Source organism: Adiantum capillus-veneris, chromosome 3, assembly GCF_014529385.1.
Source record: "Adiantum capillus-veneris isolate H3 chromosome 3, ASM1452938v2, whole genome shotgun sequence".
Classification (NCBI taxonomy): domain Eukaryota; kingdom Viridiplantae; phylum Streptophyta; class Polypodiopsida; order Polypodiales; family Pteridaceae; genus Adiantum; species Adiantum capillus-veneris.
In genome coordinates, this window is record NC_140933.1 from 77,179,685 (window position 1) to 77,199,859 (window position 20,175).

General features: G+C 43.2%; 1 protein-coding gene across 1 annotated transcript in view; it reads left to right on the forward strand.

Moving 5' to 3' along the window:
- Window positions 1–15,355, forward strand: part of LOC147461143 (SET domain-containing protein) — a 143,225-nt gene extending 127,870 nt beyond the window's left edge. Inside the window, exons 10-13 of the mRNA XM_086508763.1 lie at window positions 6,673–6,758; window positions 12,526–12,628; window positions 14,062–14,142; window positions 14,325–15,355. Coding sequence (XP_086364889.1) covers window positions 6,673–6,758; window positions 12,526–12,628; window positions 14,062–14,142; window positions 14,325–14,411 — 357 coding nt within the window. The 3' untranslated portion in view covers window positions 14,412–15,355. The remainder of the gene's footprint in view (window positions 1–6,672; window positions 6,759–12,525; window positions 12,629–14,061; window positions 14,143–14,324) is intronic.
- The last annotated feature ends 4,820 nt before the right edge of the window (window positions 15,356–20,175 follow it).

Below are 20,175 nucleotides of genomic sequence, written 5' to 3' on the forward strand. Positions count from 1 at the left end.
CCTATCAGTCTTCCATAATAGAGTGACAAGCTCTACCTGGTGTTTGGGAGACGTCGTCTCCGCAAACTTGATCTAAGCATGCATACTACTTCATTTTTGTGCACAAAAAAGAAAAAGAAAGTCTTATAAGACAAAAACTTTGTTCATTTTTAACATTTTGTACATCTCGAAGGACACGGCGCCTTGCAACTTTTCTGTCTACAACAGGCTCTTTAAGTTAGTCCGTAGGTTGAAATGTTTTCAAGACTCTTTCATGGGCAAAATGCAGGCTTGAAACAATCAACCCGAACGATAAAGGCTCATACCACCAACCTTAGATTTGCTCCAGTGTGATGAAAAAACCATGTAACTGCAATAATGAGTGCAGTACTGGCTGCTTGCTCAAAGAAGAAAACTATTTTTCGCAATGCAGCATTTTCTTGTCTTGAACAGGTATCCCTGGTTTTTTCTTTGCTTCATTTGATAATGTGCCTTTTGAACTGGATGTACCAAACTGGTAACTTGTCAATGGGAAACACAACTTTACTATAGGTCAACGTGAGTCTCTGGCTTCAAGGTTGTATTTTGGTGGCCTCTGTTGTTAGTGTCATGGATCCCTATTGCTTACATGATTTTATGTTTAGTTAGGAATATTTTTCATGCGTGTGAATAAAGTTTAGGATCAATACACTCAAAGGAAACCAACATTTTTGGTAAAACATATTGGACTTCGTGTAAGCACTCCAGTGAAGGTTCGATGAGGCCTGAACAGCTTCTCCATCAAGCGGTTGAATGTGGCTGGTGCATTGGTCAAGCCAAAAGGCATGACAATGTATTCGTAAAGACCAAATGTGGTGCGAAATGCGGTCTTTACAATGTCTTGATCAACTATCCTTATTTGATGATAGCCACTTTTTAGGTCAATCCTACTGAAGTAGGTCGATCCTTGTAGCTTATCAAATAGGTCTTCTACCCGTGGAACGGGAAACCTATTCTTGATAGTGATCCTATTTAGTGCTCTATAGTCGACACACATACGATATGTGCCGTCTTTCTTTTGCACTAATAGCACAGGTGAGCAAAATGGAGATGAGCTTGGCCTAACCATACCCTTCTCAACTAACTTATGCACTTGCCGCATAATCTCCTCTTGTTGAGCTTGAGAAACTCTATAAGGAGGTTTGTTAGGCGGTGAACTTCCTGGAAGAAGTTCGATTGCATGGTCATCATTACCTCGTTTAGGAGGTAGCTCACAAGGGATGTCGCCAATAAAAACATCTTGAAACCCCTTGAGAAAATTGGATAACTCTAATTCCTTTTGGTTGCTTTTATTTTCTTTTGCTAAAGCATTAGGTTCATTTTGAGAGTCTTTAACAAAAATCATGTACACGGAAATAGAGCTCTTTATTGACTTGTTGAAAGCTGGTGTATGTACAATGGGGATAGTGTTACCCATTTCCTTAGCATCTATATACATGTCTTTTTCCCTGAACTTAAAGGAGATTCTCTTTTCAGGAAATTTAACATCGGCAGCCAGGCGGTCAAACCATGGTGCCCCTAGGATTACATCCTCATGCTTGAGAGGAGAGATAAAGAAGTCCTCTTTGTCCACATAGCCTTGGACATGAAGCCTCAATTTCCCAATTAAGGGAGTGACTGAAGCTTCTTGCCCCTTGAAGGCACTGTCTGCGGGTAGGACATCTCCCATCTCATAGGATTGTATGCCTAGCTTGGTGGCTAACTCCATAGATATAAAATTGTGAGTAGAACCAGGGTCAAAGAGAATAAAAGCATCATGTTCTCTTACCTTTCCCCAAGCATGGCATAGAGAAGATCCTTTGTGGTGAGTTTGGTGAGTCTCCTCCTCTAGGATTTCAACCAAGGAAGCTCTAGGAGGATCTTGGCGGTTGTTCTTTTGGGGACAAGCGCGGTACGCATGCCCTTGTTCGCCGCACTTGAAACACCGGTTATCCTTACGATAACGCTCAAGCTCTTCAGGAGAGAGTTTATTCTTACCTTTGTGAACTCCCTTCTCTTTAGCTTTGTTGGAGTTGCCCTTAGGAGACTTTTGGACATTGTCCTTCCCCTTAGGCTCATTGGAACCCTTGTTTTCCGGGGGCTTATTATTTCTTTTAGCCCCCGTTTGGAAATTGATTCGAGAGCCCACCATAGTATGGTGTATTACCGCCGATATGGTACGTGGCCTTTGGGAGTTGACATACTCCGCCATTTCTTCGGTTAAGCCCGCACAAAATTGTTGCTTTTGCTCTCCAAAATCCAACTTTTTGAAGACAGTGGCTTTGAGTTGTAGGTCCCAAAACTTGTCTACATATTTGTGGATGGATTCATTGGGGGAGAGCTTTAAGCTTCGCCATTCGGTGAGTACTTTGTCTTTTGCATCGGTGGCCAAAAACTGCTTCATAATGGAAGCTCTTAAAGCTTTCCATGTTCGTGGAGCTTCACCGTTGGCTCGTAGGCTAGACCACCATTGTCTGGCGGACTTTTGAAAGTGCATAGCTACATGGAGTAGCTTAGAGGATTCCGTGAAGCCCTCATCTCCAAATGCCGCATCGAATTGCTGGATAAAGGCAAAGACTTTGTCCGTAGCACCAAAGGTGCCATCATAAGTAAGGAAAGAGATGCTCTTCCCTCCCTCTTTATTTCTTCAGCTTGGACGACCTCTTCCATGCGGCATAGGATTTCCTATGGCCTCTTCTTTTTGATGGTTCAAAGGTTGCACCATCACTTTCTTCAGAAGGTGAAGAATTTGAAGAAGGTGGAGAAGAGGGTGACCTCTTTCTCGCCTTTTTCTTGTCTTGATCTTTGTCGTCTTCACCATCACTTTCATAAGAGGAAGAGGATGAAGAAGATGGAGAAGAGGGTGTCCTCTTTCTCGCCTTTTTCTTCTCTTGCTATTTATCATCCCTCTTTGAATTGTGGTGAGGAGAAGAAGACGATGGTCTTCTCCGCTTTGGTGGTGATGGAGAGCGTTTAGCCCGCCGTCTTCGTGGAGCCATCTCCGCCGAGGTGGCGGGAGACTCGCTTCTTTCTCGTTCCTTCGGTGGAGGCTCTTGAGTTCTCCTTTGGGAAGGAGATGCATCATCAAGAAGTAAATTCTTGAGCCCTTCATATGGATTCTCTTCTTCTTCCCGAATCGGAGAGAGACCTCTTTTGGTAGTCTCACAAGGAGGCTTCCTAGGTGTTCTCTCGTCATGGTGATGAGCTTGGAGAATCCCGTGAGCACGGAGCTGCCGTTGCACTCCACTTTGGAGAGATGGATTACCCATGGCTTGTTGAAGCCTAGAAACAAGATAGTTAACAAGCATTGAAGCATCATTAGTAGCTTGCTCATGAGCAAAATCAAAGTTATCAACATTAATTTCACTCTCTTTACTATTGTCAGCCATTCTAACAACTTCTAGGTGTAAACTTTTTAGGTGTACTTTGGCACTTCAAGCCCTAGTTGCTACTCCTCTTTACCCCTTTAGAAAAAACACTCAAGCTACTGTACCCGCGGCTCGAATACCATTAATTGCAAGGAATAGAAGAGAGGGTCTTTCGACACCAAAACAGCACCGGCTCCTGTCAAGCTTCTAATAGCTCAATAGTGGTTAAGCCGTAGGTAAGCCCCGTAGGACTCCACTATTAAGACCATAGCTCTCGATTGTGATGCCTCGTTAATTGCACAAAGGCAGGCGCACTGCAAGGCTCAAAAATCCCTATTCTACTTACTCACAGGCAATTAATAATACCAACCATTTGTAGCTAGCTTGAGGACCTCCCTTCTTGAGCAAGAAAAGAGAAACCTTGTGCTTCGATACCAATGTAATATTTAATGGCCTAATAACTTGTGTGTAGCGGAAATGAGCATGAACATAGTGGGCATTTCATTAGAATAGATTCCTAATGAGAATTACAAGAGTGCTTGGGTGGAGAGAGCAACAAAAAGAATAACACCTAGTTAGATAGCATCAACAATACTTTCAAAAGAGAGAGAAATTAAGCTAAGGACAACAGTTGAGGACCGGATTTGCATGGAGCCGGTCTCCCCTCCAAAAGGCTTTGTATTATGGTTTCTCCCATCAAGAGAGACATTGTACAATACAATTCTTTGTGTTCCTTCAAGACTAGCTAGTGCAATGAAGATGAAAGCTTCATGCACTAAGCAAAACACTTAGCAAACACAACTTGAATTATCCCCGTTCTCAAACCCAAGACCTCACACACCTTCGAAGATGGTGAGAGCTAGCAGGGTATGAGAGTAGATTGAGAGGAAGGAGTATCTTACGAGAAAGATGTACATCTCCTCACATAATCACTCATATTAGCATAGCTTAGCTTAGTAATTAGCTTGGTAGAGGAGATGAGCATGCATTGAAGCTTGGCTCTTGGTTGGATTTGCATCCACATGCCAAGAGTGTGTTGATGTAGGCTTCTATCTCACAAGCTTGGAGTAGGTGATGAGCTCTCCATTAAAGCTTGGGAAGAGATAGTCTTCTCTTTCTTCACACATGAGATTGTGTGAGTGTGTGTGTGTTAATGCCTTGCAAAAATCAGCCCCCCTCTCTCTCTTGGGCGAGCCCTCTTGCTATTTGCTCTTGCTGAGCCCTCATTGGCTCTCCCCAAGTCAAGCCAATGACTATTAAGCAGCATAAGTGATTGCCTTCTGACATGTGTCCCCCTTTCCCCTTTTGTGAGAGCTTTAGGTAATTAAATAATTAAACTAAACTCTCATTGGATCCCTTTGCCTCCTGGCCAATAGGAATCAGGCAAGCCATTGGGCTCCTGAATGCTCATTGGACCCCTTGTGAGATTGCCCAATAGTCTTCTAGGAGACTTAATTCTCATTGGTTTCTTTTATTAAATGTTTTTAAATTAATTAAACTAGATTTACTCTAGCTTAATTTTCATTGGTCCACTTCAAGGGTCATCCAATAGAAAGTGGGCACACCTCGTGGGCATCTGGCCGAGGGAGCTGACATGTGTCCCTCATTCCCTGTGTAAAGGGAGCCTGTGTGTGTGTGTGTGGCTTTCTCTCTCATCCCCTAGAAGAAGGGCTCGCCCCCTCCCATGTAGGGATATGTGTTGACTTTGGAGAGCACACAAAGCATCCAATTCTCCCCTAAGCTTTAACCCTTTGGACACAACCTTTGAATTTTGGAACCTTAGCATTTTGGAAGTCTTAATGGGCTGAACCTCAGGGTCTTTTTAGCCCATTGTTGCACATGGCTCTTTTGCAGATGGCCCCCCCTTTGGATCCCTATTTTCCCTCCTTTGGATCCCTACTGTGGCCGGTCTGCTAGCTTAACCAATATTCTAGCCTTTTCTCCCCTGGCACTTCCCCACATTAAATGATCAGTTTAATATGAGAAAATCATTTAGGAGAATTAGATATTGATTATTATGACATCCCAGGCGTCCCTGGATACAACCACATGCACGAATGCAATGCAAACATAGATTCCTCGCGGGAAAGCGTCTGCCTTCCCGCGATTGTTCCTGCTTTTCGTAAAATGCTTCGTTGAACCCATCTTTATTCTTGTGCTTGCGTTCTTACACGTATTTTCTTACTCAGTTCGGATTTCCTCCCTAGCCTACGGGATGCCCCCTTACTGATGCACCCATCACCCATCATGTGACGCATCAGGGGTACTCGTAACCCGGCCCTTTCATCGAACTTACGGAAACTCCTTCGCGATGTTTACCGTCACCCATCAAATGACACATCAGAGTTGTCCGTTCCTGATGGCAGTTCTTGTAGCTACAATCTTTTTAACAGTTCTTAGTGCCCATAATAAAATATCCTAAAAAACAGATTAATCATTAAAAATAAGAAAATAGTCCAATTAGCAACACTATGTACATACCAAATAAAGTAGGGGACAGTGGGCATCCCTGCTTTACTTCAACGGTGGAATGAACAATGTCGGAATCCCCTTCTGGAGTACGTACATAACCAGTTATTGACCCGTATAAAGCCATGATTCCCCAAATAATCTTTTTGGGAACCCCTAACTCTTGCATCCTACGCATCAATCTGGCCCTTGGTACTGTTTTAAAAGCTTTCCGAAAATCCTCTTCCTTCCTCAATAATGGCTCTGAGCGTAAGAATATGATCTAAAGTGGAATAAACCCTCCTGAATCCAGCTTGTCCTGTTGCCCTTATGCCCGAGAGAGAGAGAGAGAGAGAGAGAGAGAGAGAGAGAGAGAGAGACTCTTTTAAAAAAAAAAAAACACAAGAGAATCCTAAAAAACAGCAAGAAACGCATGTGAAACCGTAAACAACAGAGAAAATTAGCGACGAAACCTTAAAAAACAAATTTGAAACCCTAGAAGATAGCAAAAAAAAGTGGCAAGTTCCTAAAAAACAGCGATGAAACCCTATCAACCAACAAAAAACAGTTTCAAAACCCTACAAAACAGTGACAAAATCCTAAAAACAATTAAAAAATAGTTTTAAAACCCTAATAAACAGCAAAAAAGTGATGGAAAAACTCTAACAACATTGACACAGAGAGGTCCAAACCCATGATGTGGGGGGGCGGGGCGCGAGAGAGAAATGAAATGAAATGTTATATTAACGTCTTCAAAAGGCCAAAGTGACCTATGAGAGAGAGAGAGAGAGAGAGAGAGAGAGAGAGAGAGAGAGAGAGAGAGAGAGAGCGCGCTAACATGGTTATGCTTATTATACAGATGAGTTTGGACAGTAAAAGAAAGGCTTATGAGTTCGTATCATCACTGTTGAGTAGCATGCTTGATCAACTTGGGGACTTTGTTAGGTGAAAAAGTCTGAAGTTTTGTTAGAGTAAACTTTTGGTTTTCTTGATGTACACTGTCCATGATGTGATGACAATGCAGGCTGTTAGGCTTAGAACCACCTTTCAGATTCACTTTCTTGAGGGGGGATGGATGCAATATGTGAGGGCTGATGTGAGAAGAGCTAGACATCAACCTCTAGGGTTGTTGAAATAGATCTTCATTCTAGCTGAGGAACATGCATAGTAACATGGGACACCCATATTTGGGCATGGGACGCCCATTTTTGGGCTTCTCATCGTAACTATCCCCCCCTACCCTGCCGTCCTAAACCGTCCCCCTTGTTTCAAACTTCTCTTGTGGAAACTATTTTCTCCTGTAATATTGTCCCACATTCTCCATCCCAGCTGTCTGGGATCCGTCCCATGTTACTCTAGGAATATGCTTGACAGGCTATCATGTGTGACAAGGTCTCAGATGTTCAAACACAAACTTTGTATAAAGCCTTTCCAATCTGTAAGGTGGAATGCATTGTACAGGGAGGCAATTGCTCTCGAACAAGAGAACTAGTAAATTCTTAGGCATGTCTGTAGTCCAAGGCCTTCTCCCCTTTTCAAAATATGTGTAAGGCATTGTCTACAGATGGTGCTTAAGTTTTTGGTCCAATTATGGTCAATCAGATAGTGTGTAGGGTTGAATGAAGTTCAACCTACAGGTTTGTAGGTTGAATGAAGTTCAACCTACAGGTTTGGCCATGCCATTCTCTCTCGAATCCCACCACTTTGCAGCCTGTTAGTTCTGGTCAAAAGCCTCTAGTCTTTGTATTGAAAAAAGCATCTCGCCTCATTTAGAGAAGTTGAGTTATTATAATCTTTTTTTTTTTCCAAGAAAAAAGATCCTTCTATTAGTTAAGAAAACTGCCAATGGGCTACAACCTGCCCTTGTTACAGAGGGCTACATGAAAATATGGGGAGGCTCTCCCAATGAAAAGGTAAAATATGTACAATGATGGCTAAATCAGGATATGGGAGGAGGAAGCAACCACACTGGTGGACGGTATTGCCATCTAGGCGTGCCATGAACCATGGTGAAAAAGGGCCCTGGTTGCCAAAGTCGCAGGAAGGCCTCACACTGCTCCCGCATGCAGTCAGAGCTGCCATGAAGTCTCTCAAACTGGCCCTGAGTGTATGGATCAGCTCTAGGCAGATGTCACGTAGTGTCTCCGCCGGTGGGACAGGTCGTACCTCGAAGATGCGGAAGCATCGGCCTCTCCAGATGAACCACAGTGTCAGGTTGCAGATGAGCTCCCAACAACGCTTATCTATGCTCCATTCTTTAGGTACAAGCTTTGTGGCAGGCTGACCCTCCTGTATCACAATCATGAAGCCATCTCAAAGAGAAGTGGGCTTGAGAGTGGATCAAGCTGCAGCACACCAAGTCTACTGGATAGCTTTAGAAAGTGTAGGCATCTGCCAAAGAATCCGAAGCCAAACTTGCTATGCCATGGGGCAATCCCACAAACGGTGGCGCTTGGTCTCAAGTGGATGGTCACAAGCGGTACAAACCATAGAGAGGCCATTGTGCACCAACCAACTCCCAATTGCAGTAGCTCGATGGGCAACTAGCCACTAGAACATGGTGACTCTCCTCGACTATCTGTTGTCCCACAAGCGCTCCCAAAAGTCTGCCAAGAATTTGGTCATGAGACCCTCCCCCTGCCAATGATTCGTTGCAGCAGGATGAGCCTCTCTTCGCGCTGTTAGTATATGACGTCCCAGCCGAGTTGTGTATTGCAAGAAGGGGGTCCCTAGGTGATCGGCTGGAGTAAAAGGATCTCATCGAAACCAATCCCCCGGGTCCCATTGCACTCACAACGGAGGGCGGCTTTCCAAGCCCATAATCGCTAGTGTCCCGACACAAGAGCTGACGGCTCAGGGTCTAGCACACAAGTCCTCCCACTGATGCTCACAATTCGGATCCGCTAAAAGCAACACTTAGCCACCTCTACTGCCTCGGAAGTGACTCTATGTAGGCGACCCTCTCTTTGAACCTTAAAAAACATGCAAGAACCAATGTGTCTAAGCAAGCCCTAACTAAAATGAGGACCTCGAGTCGCGTGAAAGCCCCCATCTAGCAAGGAGCTTCCGGCCCAAGAGGGCTGCGCCATTTTGCTAGTATATCCTCTACAAAATCTCGACACATGCTTTGCACCCCCCTCATGTCTCGTAGCTGAAGGCTCTGAATTTCCTCGGGAAGTGCTGTAAATTGCAGCGAGTCCCCAAAAGTGCGGGTTGGACCCTCCGCCATGGGACCCCAACAGATATGAGGTCGGCTATTAGCCATGTGGCCTTGCTGTGTGCTGACCATAGGGTTCCATGTAAGTGGCTGCCTCAAACGCTCCTCAATGCATGTGGGTTAGTGCTGCTCAGGGCCACTCCGTAGCTCCTTCCAAGACCAAAGCAGGCTCAAAGCAAAGCAGCCTTCCCATCTCCTGCTTAGGCCCAATCTACACAACTCTTTGAAAATCCAGCAATTGGAAGGGCTCCATAGGCCGCCCGTTTGTGGGACCCGGGCACAAATTCAGTGAAGCAACAGCTCCTTCCAGGGCTCCTTTTGTGGAAGGAGACCTGTGACAATAAGCTTCCTAAGGGGGGCTCTACTCTGCCGTGTTGGGTCAATGATCCCCAATCCTCTCTCAGAGCAAGGTAAAGTAATGACCTACGAGGAGACTTTGACCTAGGCAGACTGTGTGTCTCGCCTGACCACAAAAAGTTCCTAATCAACCTCTCCAGCTGGCTGATGCAAGAACTCAAGAAAATCTAGCAAGACAGATCAAACCCTCACTCATGCTATGTGGCATCTCCCGAGTGTACAAAATGTGCTGCTATGCACTACATAGGTCTCGAACAAGAACCTCCCAATACTCCAAGAAGAAGCTGGAGTCAAACCACCCCAAGGAAGTTCCTTGAGAGCCTCCTATAGCTCCTCTGGTTAGAGAGGGCTCTCAAGACTTTGGTGCATCTCCCTAGTGACTAAACAAGGCGTTTGTGCCCACACTTGCTCTATGCATGCATCCCGACTCTCTACGGCTGAAAGCAACTCACGATAAACGTCAGCAGCACCTGCACGCAAATCATCGAGCTCTATAGCAACAGATCCATCCGGCCTTCTCAACTTGCAAACAGTAACGTGCGCATGACGAGGATCCATTATCTCAAAGAACTCACCAGTAACCTTGTCTCCCACCTGAGTCCATTGAGATGCCTGACGATGGAAGGCAAACTCGTGGCGCCGCTCTTCAATAATGATCAGCTCCAGCCTACTGCATCTGCTCCTCCATCCAAAGGCTACCTGGGTCACACTCCTGCATTCGCTGGAAGGAAGCAATGCCCCATCAGAGCCGCTTCTCCTCCTCTCGGGTCATGGCCAAGCTCCACAAGGCCAGAGGCCGCTCTAGCAGCAGGGTTCCCCATGTGTCCATAGTCGTTGTCCAAAGCGCCACAACCTGCTCTTTGAGCTCTATATCGGATATCCAGCAAAATTCTGTGCTGAATACGTGGCATTACACTTCCACTCCTCTATCTATCTGACAAAGTAAGAATCACTAGCACATGATGGGAAAGAGTGGTCCCTGCCAAAATGCATATTGAACCGCCTATGTCACCGATGTGGTCACTAGCGTAAAAACGATCTATTTTGAATAGATTCATGCCCCTCACTCTGCGGTCAAACCGAGAGAAAGAGAGGATGTCTTAGGGTCGTACAAAGCCTGCATGCTGCCATACATGTGAAATCCTCAAAGTCATACATAGGCGCTCCCATGCAGTCAACTCAGCCCCGTGAATAGTAGCATGGTTGCTCCCAATCCTATCCAAGGGGTCTTAAGGCATGTTGAAGTCCCCCCCAATGCATCACTGCTTTGCATGAGGCAAGGACTCCACAATTAGTGACCAAAACTTAGTCCTGCACTCACATGGTTGGGTGCATAAATGTTCAAGAACCCCACAAGGCTACCTTGAACTTGCAAAGTGCTTTGGCGTAGAAACTGGGATACACCAAGCCCCTGCACATTCCATGAGACAATCTTTATGGGATCAGTGAGAGAAAACCGATGCTGCCACGGCATCCAACCTCACAATCTTCGAAGCCGGCTTGAATAAGGAGTAATCTGCATCCGAGTGACCTTAGAGAGAGGCATCCTTGAAGTGACTATCCAACCCATGCCCAAAATGAGCGTGCCGTGAGGGGCTACATGCTCTCTCCAGGAATCCTCATGCACAAATACATAGCAAGGCGCACTATGGGTGTCTGCAAAAAAGTATATCACAATGTGTCTATAACTGCTACGTCAGGCGGTGTCACAAAGAACTTGGCTAGCAAAGGGTCTGAATCAAGTCTGTCACTCCCAGTTACCCCGTGTGGGGAGAGAACTCAACAGCTTGGACATGGAGCTAATCTAGTACAATATGCATAGTCCACTCGGTGTAATCCCTGTCTACCACATATCGGAAAAGAGAAACGAACCGGTGTATCCAAGGCCTTTGCACCTCTGGCTGCCAGAAAAAGAACATGTACTGTGAAACAAGCTACCTCAAGGTGAGGAGATGAGACTGAGGGGCCAATAGGGGAGATGGGAGGGACGTGAGGGGAGGGGAGGGTGAGGGAGGGGGAGTTTGGAGGCCGAGTAGAGGAATTGGTAGGCAGGGGGGAGGGGGGGTTTTTGTTTGATGGAGGCTGAGGTGGTAAAAGACTCCTCAAGTACATCCTGTTCTTGAGGGTCAAAACTATTCCCTGTAGGAACCCAATGCTGGTGTGTGGTGCGGGTCAAGTTCTCCTACGGGGACAAGCCTTCGCAAGATGGCCCATCTGTCTGCATTTGAACCACTGGTTCGGGAGCCCGAATACTCCACACTCTGGCGAAACCAGCCACCACTCACCCTAGGCAAAAGGACTACCTTTGGGAGAGTGTGGGTGTCCTGAATCGAAACGTGTACTGTAGATATACCTGCTGCCTTGGCAGCAATGAAGCTGACATACGCGGGGTCTCCAAGACTATCCCAATCCTAGATAAAAGCAGGAGGTACCCTGTCCTCAGGTCGGGGAAGCAGGCCAAAATGGGCAAATCTGCTTTCTCAACAAGAACATCAGAATCTTGGTCGAAACCATGGCACCAATGTCGAAAATGAGCCCTGACTACTCGGATGGCCAGCGGGCTCATCGAAATGACCTTGGAAGCCATCTCGGGAGTCTCAAACTCGATCTGGTAGTAACCATGCCTGAGGAGCTGTACGTCAATGATCTTCTCCACCTCCATGAGAAGGCGGACTTGGAGGAGGTCGCGCACCTCGCCTCTGCTTGGTTGGGTGCCGATAATCTTGCAAATGACAGCGGTGGCCTGAAGGCATTCCACCTCTGCTACAAGGCTCGCTTGCTCCGTTGGCAATGGAGGAAGTCGGAATGTGGGCTAGGGTCGGGCGAGGGTAGTCCCTGTAGGCCGGAGCATGAGCCTTTATTTGTGCCTGTTGTTGTGGAAGAGAAAGAAGACGAGTCGATGGCGAGGGGAGCGAGTCGAAAACGAATCAACACGTACAGTCAGCGGGGTTTGGGGGGAGGGGGGAGAGTGGCAAGTGGGTGGGAGAGAGATAGCACGAGGGGGGAGACGCATAGCAGAGTTCTTATCATTCTTAGCAATACCATGGCTGCATTGTTCATATATGTAATTTCAAAATGTGTATAACAGATGATACCCTCTTTTCAAATAGCTACTTGTATGAATTGACGGTTTTGCAGTACTAAAGACATAGACGAATGTGCATGGGATGTTAAATTGGCGACCTTGTTCAAGAATCAACAACGAACGCTATTGGAGTCAGCATCTGACTGCTGCTATTTAGTGTTAAGATCTTTGCGTGACTAAACCATCTTGCTTTGTCATTCAAATTTATTGGATGCCCCAATTTTTTGGTAGAACTTTGACTCTATCCCAAATTTTGTTTGACTAGGGAGCCATAAAATTGTGGATAAATCCACCCAAGTTTAGATATGGGACAATTATAATGGACCGCAGTAACATTAGTCTTGTAAAAAAAGCATAGTTGGTACATAGCCATAAAAATCATGGAAAATCTGTGAAGGTATCAACAGTAGTGGTATGTGTAGCCATTATTTTTGTGATTAAGCAATGAAGTATCTTGGGGCGCTTTATTGTAATGTTCTCTTACCGGCTGTTATTATATGAAGCTAATCACAAGCTCTGTAGGCCTCAAGAAATTGTTTCTAGGTCAAAATGAATACACTGTTCAGAGTTCCCTGATAAGTTTTTAATTTGACAATCTAGCAGAACTCTTGGTGGCTCCAAGTATCATAAACGTTTCTTATTCAGTTTATTATTAACCTGTCGTGCATTATTGACAAAGAATTTAGAATTCTCACCATACTCCAAATCTGGTTTTCTCGTTGATATCGAAAAAAAAATATCAAGTTAGGCTTGATTTTATACTTGATGGGCTTAGTTTTGGAAATATAAGAAAATCCTTTTCTTCAAGTTGTAAAAAACACCAATATTGAAGTATTATTTGGATAGCATGCATGTACATATAGCAAGAGCCAAGTTATTTTTACAAAAAGGCCATTTTTCAAATTGTATGTGATAGATACCATGCGTCGACTTTTCATGTATGAGATCCACACAACTGCACCTAACCTTCTGTAGTCTCAAAAGAATCTTTTAAAAAATGAAACATATACTAATATATAGGATCAAAATATAAAAGTTGAAAATTCTGAGGAGCTATTTTTTATAACTCCATGCAGAAGGGTACAAAAGGATTCTTTGAGATTTTTTTCCCCTGCAAGTGCAGAGTGTCCTCTAGTGTTATATGATCATTTTGATTGTGCATTGAAGAATTTTTGTATGCACATCAGACTTCAGACAAGTCTATGTATGCATATCAAGCGAAGCTACGTTTCAACTTCTAGCATAGTAAACCAAGTGTGCAATTAAGTTTATTCAAGGTGATGGTTTATATCTACGAAGAAGAATAATCATGAGCTATGTATAAAGTAAAACAAATTGTAGTTAAACTTGTGAAACCTTTTCTGTATGAAAACTTGCTACGAGTTTTGCACCCTAATGAACTTTCACAGTCCGATTTTTATTTTTATTTTATCACATAAAGTAGTAATAGATGTGACAATTGCAGAGAATGTTAGGTTTTTTCACAAGTCTGTGATGTGATATACATACTTTGAAGGAAGTTCTTAGCACTATATTGTCTGCTCAATTGTACAAAGTAGTTTGTTGATGCTTCTGTTTTTCTTGATTAGCTGAAATCTGCCTTTTTCGAGCCTGACGAGCAGCATAAAGATTTGTTCTCTTGCAATTGCCCCAGTTCTCTAAGCTTGGAGGTTGCCCCTAAGTCCTCTTCAAGCCCTCAAAGTCGCTTTGGTTTAAAGTATTTTGCACCACTGTTTGCAGTTTTCCAGAGTTATTGTGTTGGGAGAATCAACACACTTTTTTGCACCACTGTTGACTTTTGTCAGTTTTCCAAAGAGCTAACATTTCTTCACTTTGGCTTTATATGTTGAAGACATTTCTCGGGAGCATATCAAGCTATATTGGAGCAACTTCCTCACCAAGTTTTGAATTCAAAGCCTCATCCAACAAGGAGACCTAAACTCTGCAGCTCATTTATTTTGCTTAATTACCTTCTTATCAATAATTGTTTTGTTTATGTCAATGGGGAAAGAGGATATCCAAAAGTTCCAAGGGTTTGGATTTCACTCTTCACTCATCAAAACTAGAGGCTACCTTATAAAGAGGAACCTTTCGGTTATTATCAAACCCATGGGATCAAGAGAAACCATCCAAACTAGGGCTACTCAAAACCAATTTTAACAAAAGGATGAAAGGGCACTTGGATTTATCCTTAGAGCTATGGATGATACTTTGTTCATCTTTTGGACATGCTTTGAAGCTTGGTCAAACATGGAGAAGCTAATTGGGGCCAAAGCCCATAATTCTAAGATTTCTTGAAAACTACCTTTCTTTGCCTTGATGTTGATTGAAGGAAGGTGAAGATATATCTAACCATTGTCGATAGATTGAGCTCCATATGTACTCTTGAATTGACCTATTTGGGATCTATTGTTTAAGAGGAAGACAAAGTACCAATGCTTCTCCAAGATCCTCAAGACAAAAAAGATTTTGGCCAACTCGTCATTCTCCTCAAGGAGAAGGAGCCCATTCCACGACTTGAAGATGTTATCAACAGTTTGTAGCAAGAAGAGAAGAAGATCCTCAAGAACAAGAAGAAGACAACCATGTATTTCTACTTCCAATGATGAAGATGAAGCTTTGACCACTAGAGCCTATCTTGTCTCTTCCAAGGGGAGGAGATGCCATGAATGTAGCAAGTAGGGGTACTAAGCAAGTGAATGTTTCTTAAAGAACCATTTCCCTAATTGTGGCAAGAATAATTAGCCACCATTTAAATGCTTTTATAAGGCAAAAGGCAAAGAATCCAAGGGCAAAGCAAAGCTTCATGTGGTAGAAGGGGAGATATTCACTTTGCTTTTGACACAGACAATGATATACTCTAAATGTTTTTCACGGTTTCTATTACCGTAATATGATAGTGATGTGTGTGAACACACTTATGTTAGGGCACATATTTATCGCTTATAAATCACACCAGTTTTTTATGGGCTATCCCATCATCAGTGTGATCTCTTGTTTTGTCAACCAATATGCCACATCATCACTCTATGATAGTGAAAGTTTGTTACTTTGTCTCTCCATGGTTTCGATGGTGGTCAGTGTGGTCTATTAGTGATTGTTTTTTTCGTGTTAGGAGATTTTTTCCAACTCGGCTTGTATATTTGCCCATCATACTAGGGAATTATCTTTGTATTAGCACGCTAAGTAATGCTACTTCTTGTTTTTTGTTCTCTTGAGCTTTGCCTTCATCTTCTCTATCTTCACGTGTATTTCACAACCATATTTTTAGCAATTGGTATCAAAAAAGGCTTTCGCATCTCAAGCAATGTCGCCATCACGCTCTTGGCTCACTTTCTCCAATCTTGGGCTCATTTTGGTATCTTCAAAATTTTGATTTCGAGCTCATTTTTCAAACCTTTAGTATTAAGCAAGCGATCAAAAGACAGCTTTTGAATTCAAATAAGCAAAACATCTAATTTATTTGATTTTAAAACTTTCCCCCAAAATGAAATTTAAAATTTAGTGGGTGAAATTGATACATAGATCAGAGTCTATGAATTGGAAGGTAGCTAAGTGGATCTTTTGCTACTTAAGTAGTACTATACATTTTGAATAGTTTCAAGGGAAGATTGTTGCCACTAGATTTACATGCTTTTTTAAATTTGAGTTGGGTTGGTTGCTATAACACACACATGTTCACTATTGGTTTTTGTTTCATGTACATGCATATTGTGGTTGAGTATGAAGCGGCCACACCTAGTTGTGAGGCTGATTTCAGGACACCTTTATAGCTAACGTTGAGTGCATTTGGCTTAGACAACTTTTGATTGACAGGTATTGGACAGTAGTCTGCCACCACTATCTTTGTTGACCGTCAAAGTGTTTGGACAATTGTGAGGAACCCGGTCTTCCATGATTGCATAAAGCGCATCAAGGTGCATTGTCATTATCTCAGGGAGAGACTCTCTGCAAGAGAGGCCAACTTAGCTTATGCACCTACATAGGACAAGCCTCTTGCTCTTTTTACAAAGGCTCTTCCTCAGAAGAAGTTCGAAGCTTTTTGCAAAGGTTTGGGCTTACTACCCTTTTTGGGCTCGTCATGTATGGCACTTTCCGATACAATGCCAACTCATGTTCTTTGAATCACTCGTAGGGAGGATTTTTACCATATTATGATAGTGATGTTCGACTTAGAATTGGGGCACTTTTTTCCCTCAACGTTTCTTCTCTCGGTTTACATATATGCCCATCATTTTAGGGCAAGACTTATCTTTGTATTAGTACACTAAGTAATACTACTATTTTTGTTGTGTGCTCTTGAGATTTTCCTACATTGTTTTCAAGGTAGCTATATTGTTGTGGATAGCCGTTGATATTGTTGGCTAGTCCATGTACTTACTAACCTTTTGGTTGAGCGGGGACGTTGTTGTTGTCTCTATGGGAGACATGTTTCCTCAAGGGTCATTGTCATGAATTCATCTTGTACCTTGTCGTCATGTTAGTCACAAATTAAGGAGAGGATTGTTGTGAGAACTCGTCTTGCTCCTTCCCACATGACCTACCCTTCATTACCCATGATGTATCTACACTTGTCACATGGAGTCTTTACTACTCTCACAGATCTACATCCACTCAGATAGCTCAATTTTTTTGAGCCCACTATTAGATCCTTGATTCCCTCCTTTGATAAGTGGAATATTCCCGAATTAGTGCTAGTCAAGATACCTTCTTTCTGCCTATACAAACCCATCGCTTCTACTCCTCTTGTGTGAGTTTCCATTCTTGTATGCATCATTTTGAGTTGGTCTAATCTAGTATTTTTTCTTTCATCAGTGTTTTTATCGTATCTTAACCAAACACTCAAGTATTAGTTAAATCATGCTTATTCAGTGATGCATGGCATACATGGATACCCACCATAGATCCAAAAATTGCACATTCTAGGGGATTATTTATTTGGACATATGGGTAAGACAAAAGGATTTCCTATTATTGAACTTCTTGATGGAGTAATGTCTAATAATTCCACCAATGATGTATCAACAATGCAATTATTGCTATGTCACTCAACCTACTATAATTGTTTGATTTGCTAGTTTAATTTTCCATGTCATGGAAATTTCAAAAGAACTTTAAAATAAAGTAGAGTGCAATAGGGTCCATTAGGGCTATGGCTTTCCCCCAATCATTCTTGTTTACTTAGGCTTATTTTCCATGTCATGGCAAAGTCATTACATCAAGTAGAGTGCATTAGGGTGCGCATATTATGTTATACCTACCATTGCTTTGAATAAAACCTTGGATTTCCCAATATTCCTTGATTTTCTTTGGTAGTCTATAGAATAAGCAATTTTTATTTTCAAGCATACAGGAGTGAGGTCTTGCAAGTTTTAAAGATTATAATCTATTCCAACCAAGGAAGTTTTTATGGTGGTCGTGTAGGAGGATATATCTTGAGGACATCATTGGAAGGGTGTATGTCCAAAATGCATTATGAAGCGAATCTTGTCACAAAGCTTGAATTAGTTAAGTAGGATCTAGTAACATAGGCTAACGATTCAAGTTTTTAATTGATACAATACTTTTTAATGCTAATTTACTAGTTTAATCTCATTGTTCGAATAAAAACTCTTTGTAAAAATATGGCTACTTTTGATTCCATCTCTAGTGTTGGTGGAAACTAGGGACATCCATGTTACCATATACATGTGGTAGTGATGTGTGTGAACACACTAGGACCGCCGGGGGCATTTTTTCCCTCTTTAGGAGGTTTTTTCCCCCGTGCATTTTATATACGCCCATCACTCTAGGGCTATCTATCTTTCCATTGCACACTAAGTAATACACTCTCTATTGTGTGCCTTGAGCTTCCTTCGTCTTCTCCAAGCTGTGTGTGTTTCTCTGCAACCCTAATTCCAACAATTGGTATCAGAGCAGGTCACGTCCTCCCGGGATTAGTCGCCAGCTGCTCCAGCACACGCGTGCTCACTTTCTCCGATTTCAGTGAGCTTTGGCGAGCGTTCGCAGGCTCCAGCACACACCTGCTCAGAATTTTGATTTGGGCTCATTTCGGCCTCCGTTTCCACTACAGGCAGTAGTACTACACAGGCTATTTCGTCATTTTGTGCAGAATTTTTGTCAGTGCCGTTTTCTGCATAACAGGTGCCTTATAGTCTTCTACGGTTTGTGCTATATAGCACAGGTTGTTCCCGCTCCATTTCTCCTATTTTCGGGCAGTTTTCACATCAGGTGCAGCATTTACCATGGCTGACAACAACAATACAGATGTGTTCAAGATGTTTGTTGTTGAGGACAGGTTGGATGGGGACAACTACCCTATGTGGGCTTATATGATGCAACATGTTCTTGTGTCAAAAGGTGTCTGGAACATTGTGCAGGGCATTGATGTACGTCCTGGTTCTGAGGATGTAGGCGATGTTGAGGATGTTGCAGGTCTTGCTGCAAGGATTGCAGCTGTTAGAGTTGTTTTGCCTACGGCAGAACAAGCTCGTTGGGATGTTAAGGATGCGCAGGCTCATGCATTGATTGCGTTGTCTGTGAAGCGCAACCATTGTTCCTCACATCCGTTCAGCAAAATCTGCAAAACAGGCTTGGGATATTCTAGCAGGTCTTTATGCAAGCCTCAATGAGGCTAAAATTGCTTTGCTGCGTAAAGAGCTGGAGTCGAAGATTATGCATGAGGAAGATGATATGGACACTTTCCTTGCTAGTGTCAAGGATATCAATGAGCAGCTTATTTCTGCAGGTGAAGTCATTTCAAATAGTTCCCTTGTGCAGACTGTTCTTGATGCCTTACCAGATTCCTACCAGACTTTTGCTAGTACTTGGAGATTGATGACCCAAGGAAATCCTGAAGTTGTCAAGTTTGATGCATTATGCACATTGCTGTTGCAAGAGTCACTTTCCAGAAAAAACAGGACTAGGCAGCGTGCAGTTGAACAGGCTTTTATTGCTTCTCAAAGAAAGGGTGGTAACAATAATGCAGCCACTTCTTATGGTTCTGCTGCGAGTGGCAAAAATTATGTTCCTAATGCTTCTGCTGGCAGTACTTCGTCTGGCAATTCTGGTGATAAGGGCAAAAAGAAGATGTGTTGCCATTATTGTAAAGCCAATGATCACTTGATCAAGTCGTGTCCTAAGTTGAAGGCCAAAGAGGCTAAGAAGAAAGAGGGTGGTTCCACTGCAAATGCTGGTTCCACTACAAATGCAGCCATTGTTGAGTCTTCTGTGAAAGGAGACTGTGTTGCTGATGTTGATGCAGAATGGGCTTTTAGCACAGAGTGCACTTACAATCCTGTTGTCCATGATGCATGCTTGTCAGCTGCTGCAGATTCACATGTGTGGTATTTCGATAGTGGTGCTACAAAGCACATTACCTCACATCGTGAATTGTTTACCTCTCTCGAGTCTGTCCCTCATGGGAATTCAGTCACTTGTGCCAACAACGCCTCTTATCCAGTTCAGGGAGTTGGAAAGATTGTGCTCACTGCTGCTAATGGCAGTTCCTTCACACTTGTTGATGCACTTTATGTACCTAGGATCAAGAAGAATCTCTTGTCTGTATCCGCACTTGCTAGACTTGGACTTGTAGTCAAATTTGTGGATGACAGATGTACAGTTCATGATCTCAGTTTTGGTGATGAAATTGTTGCATCTGGGCTTTTGTGCCGTGGGCTGTATAAGCTCACTTTGTATGACAA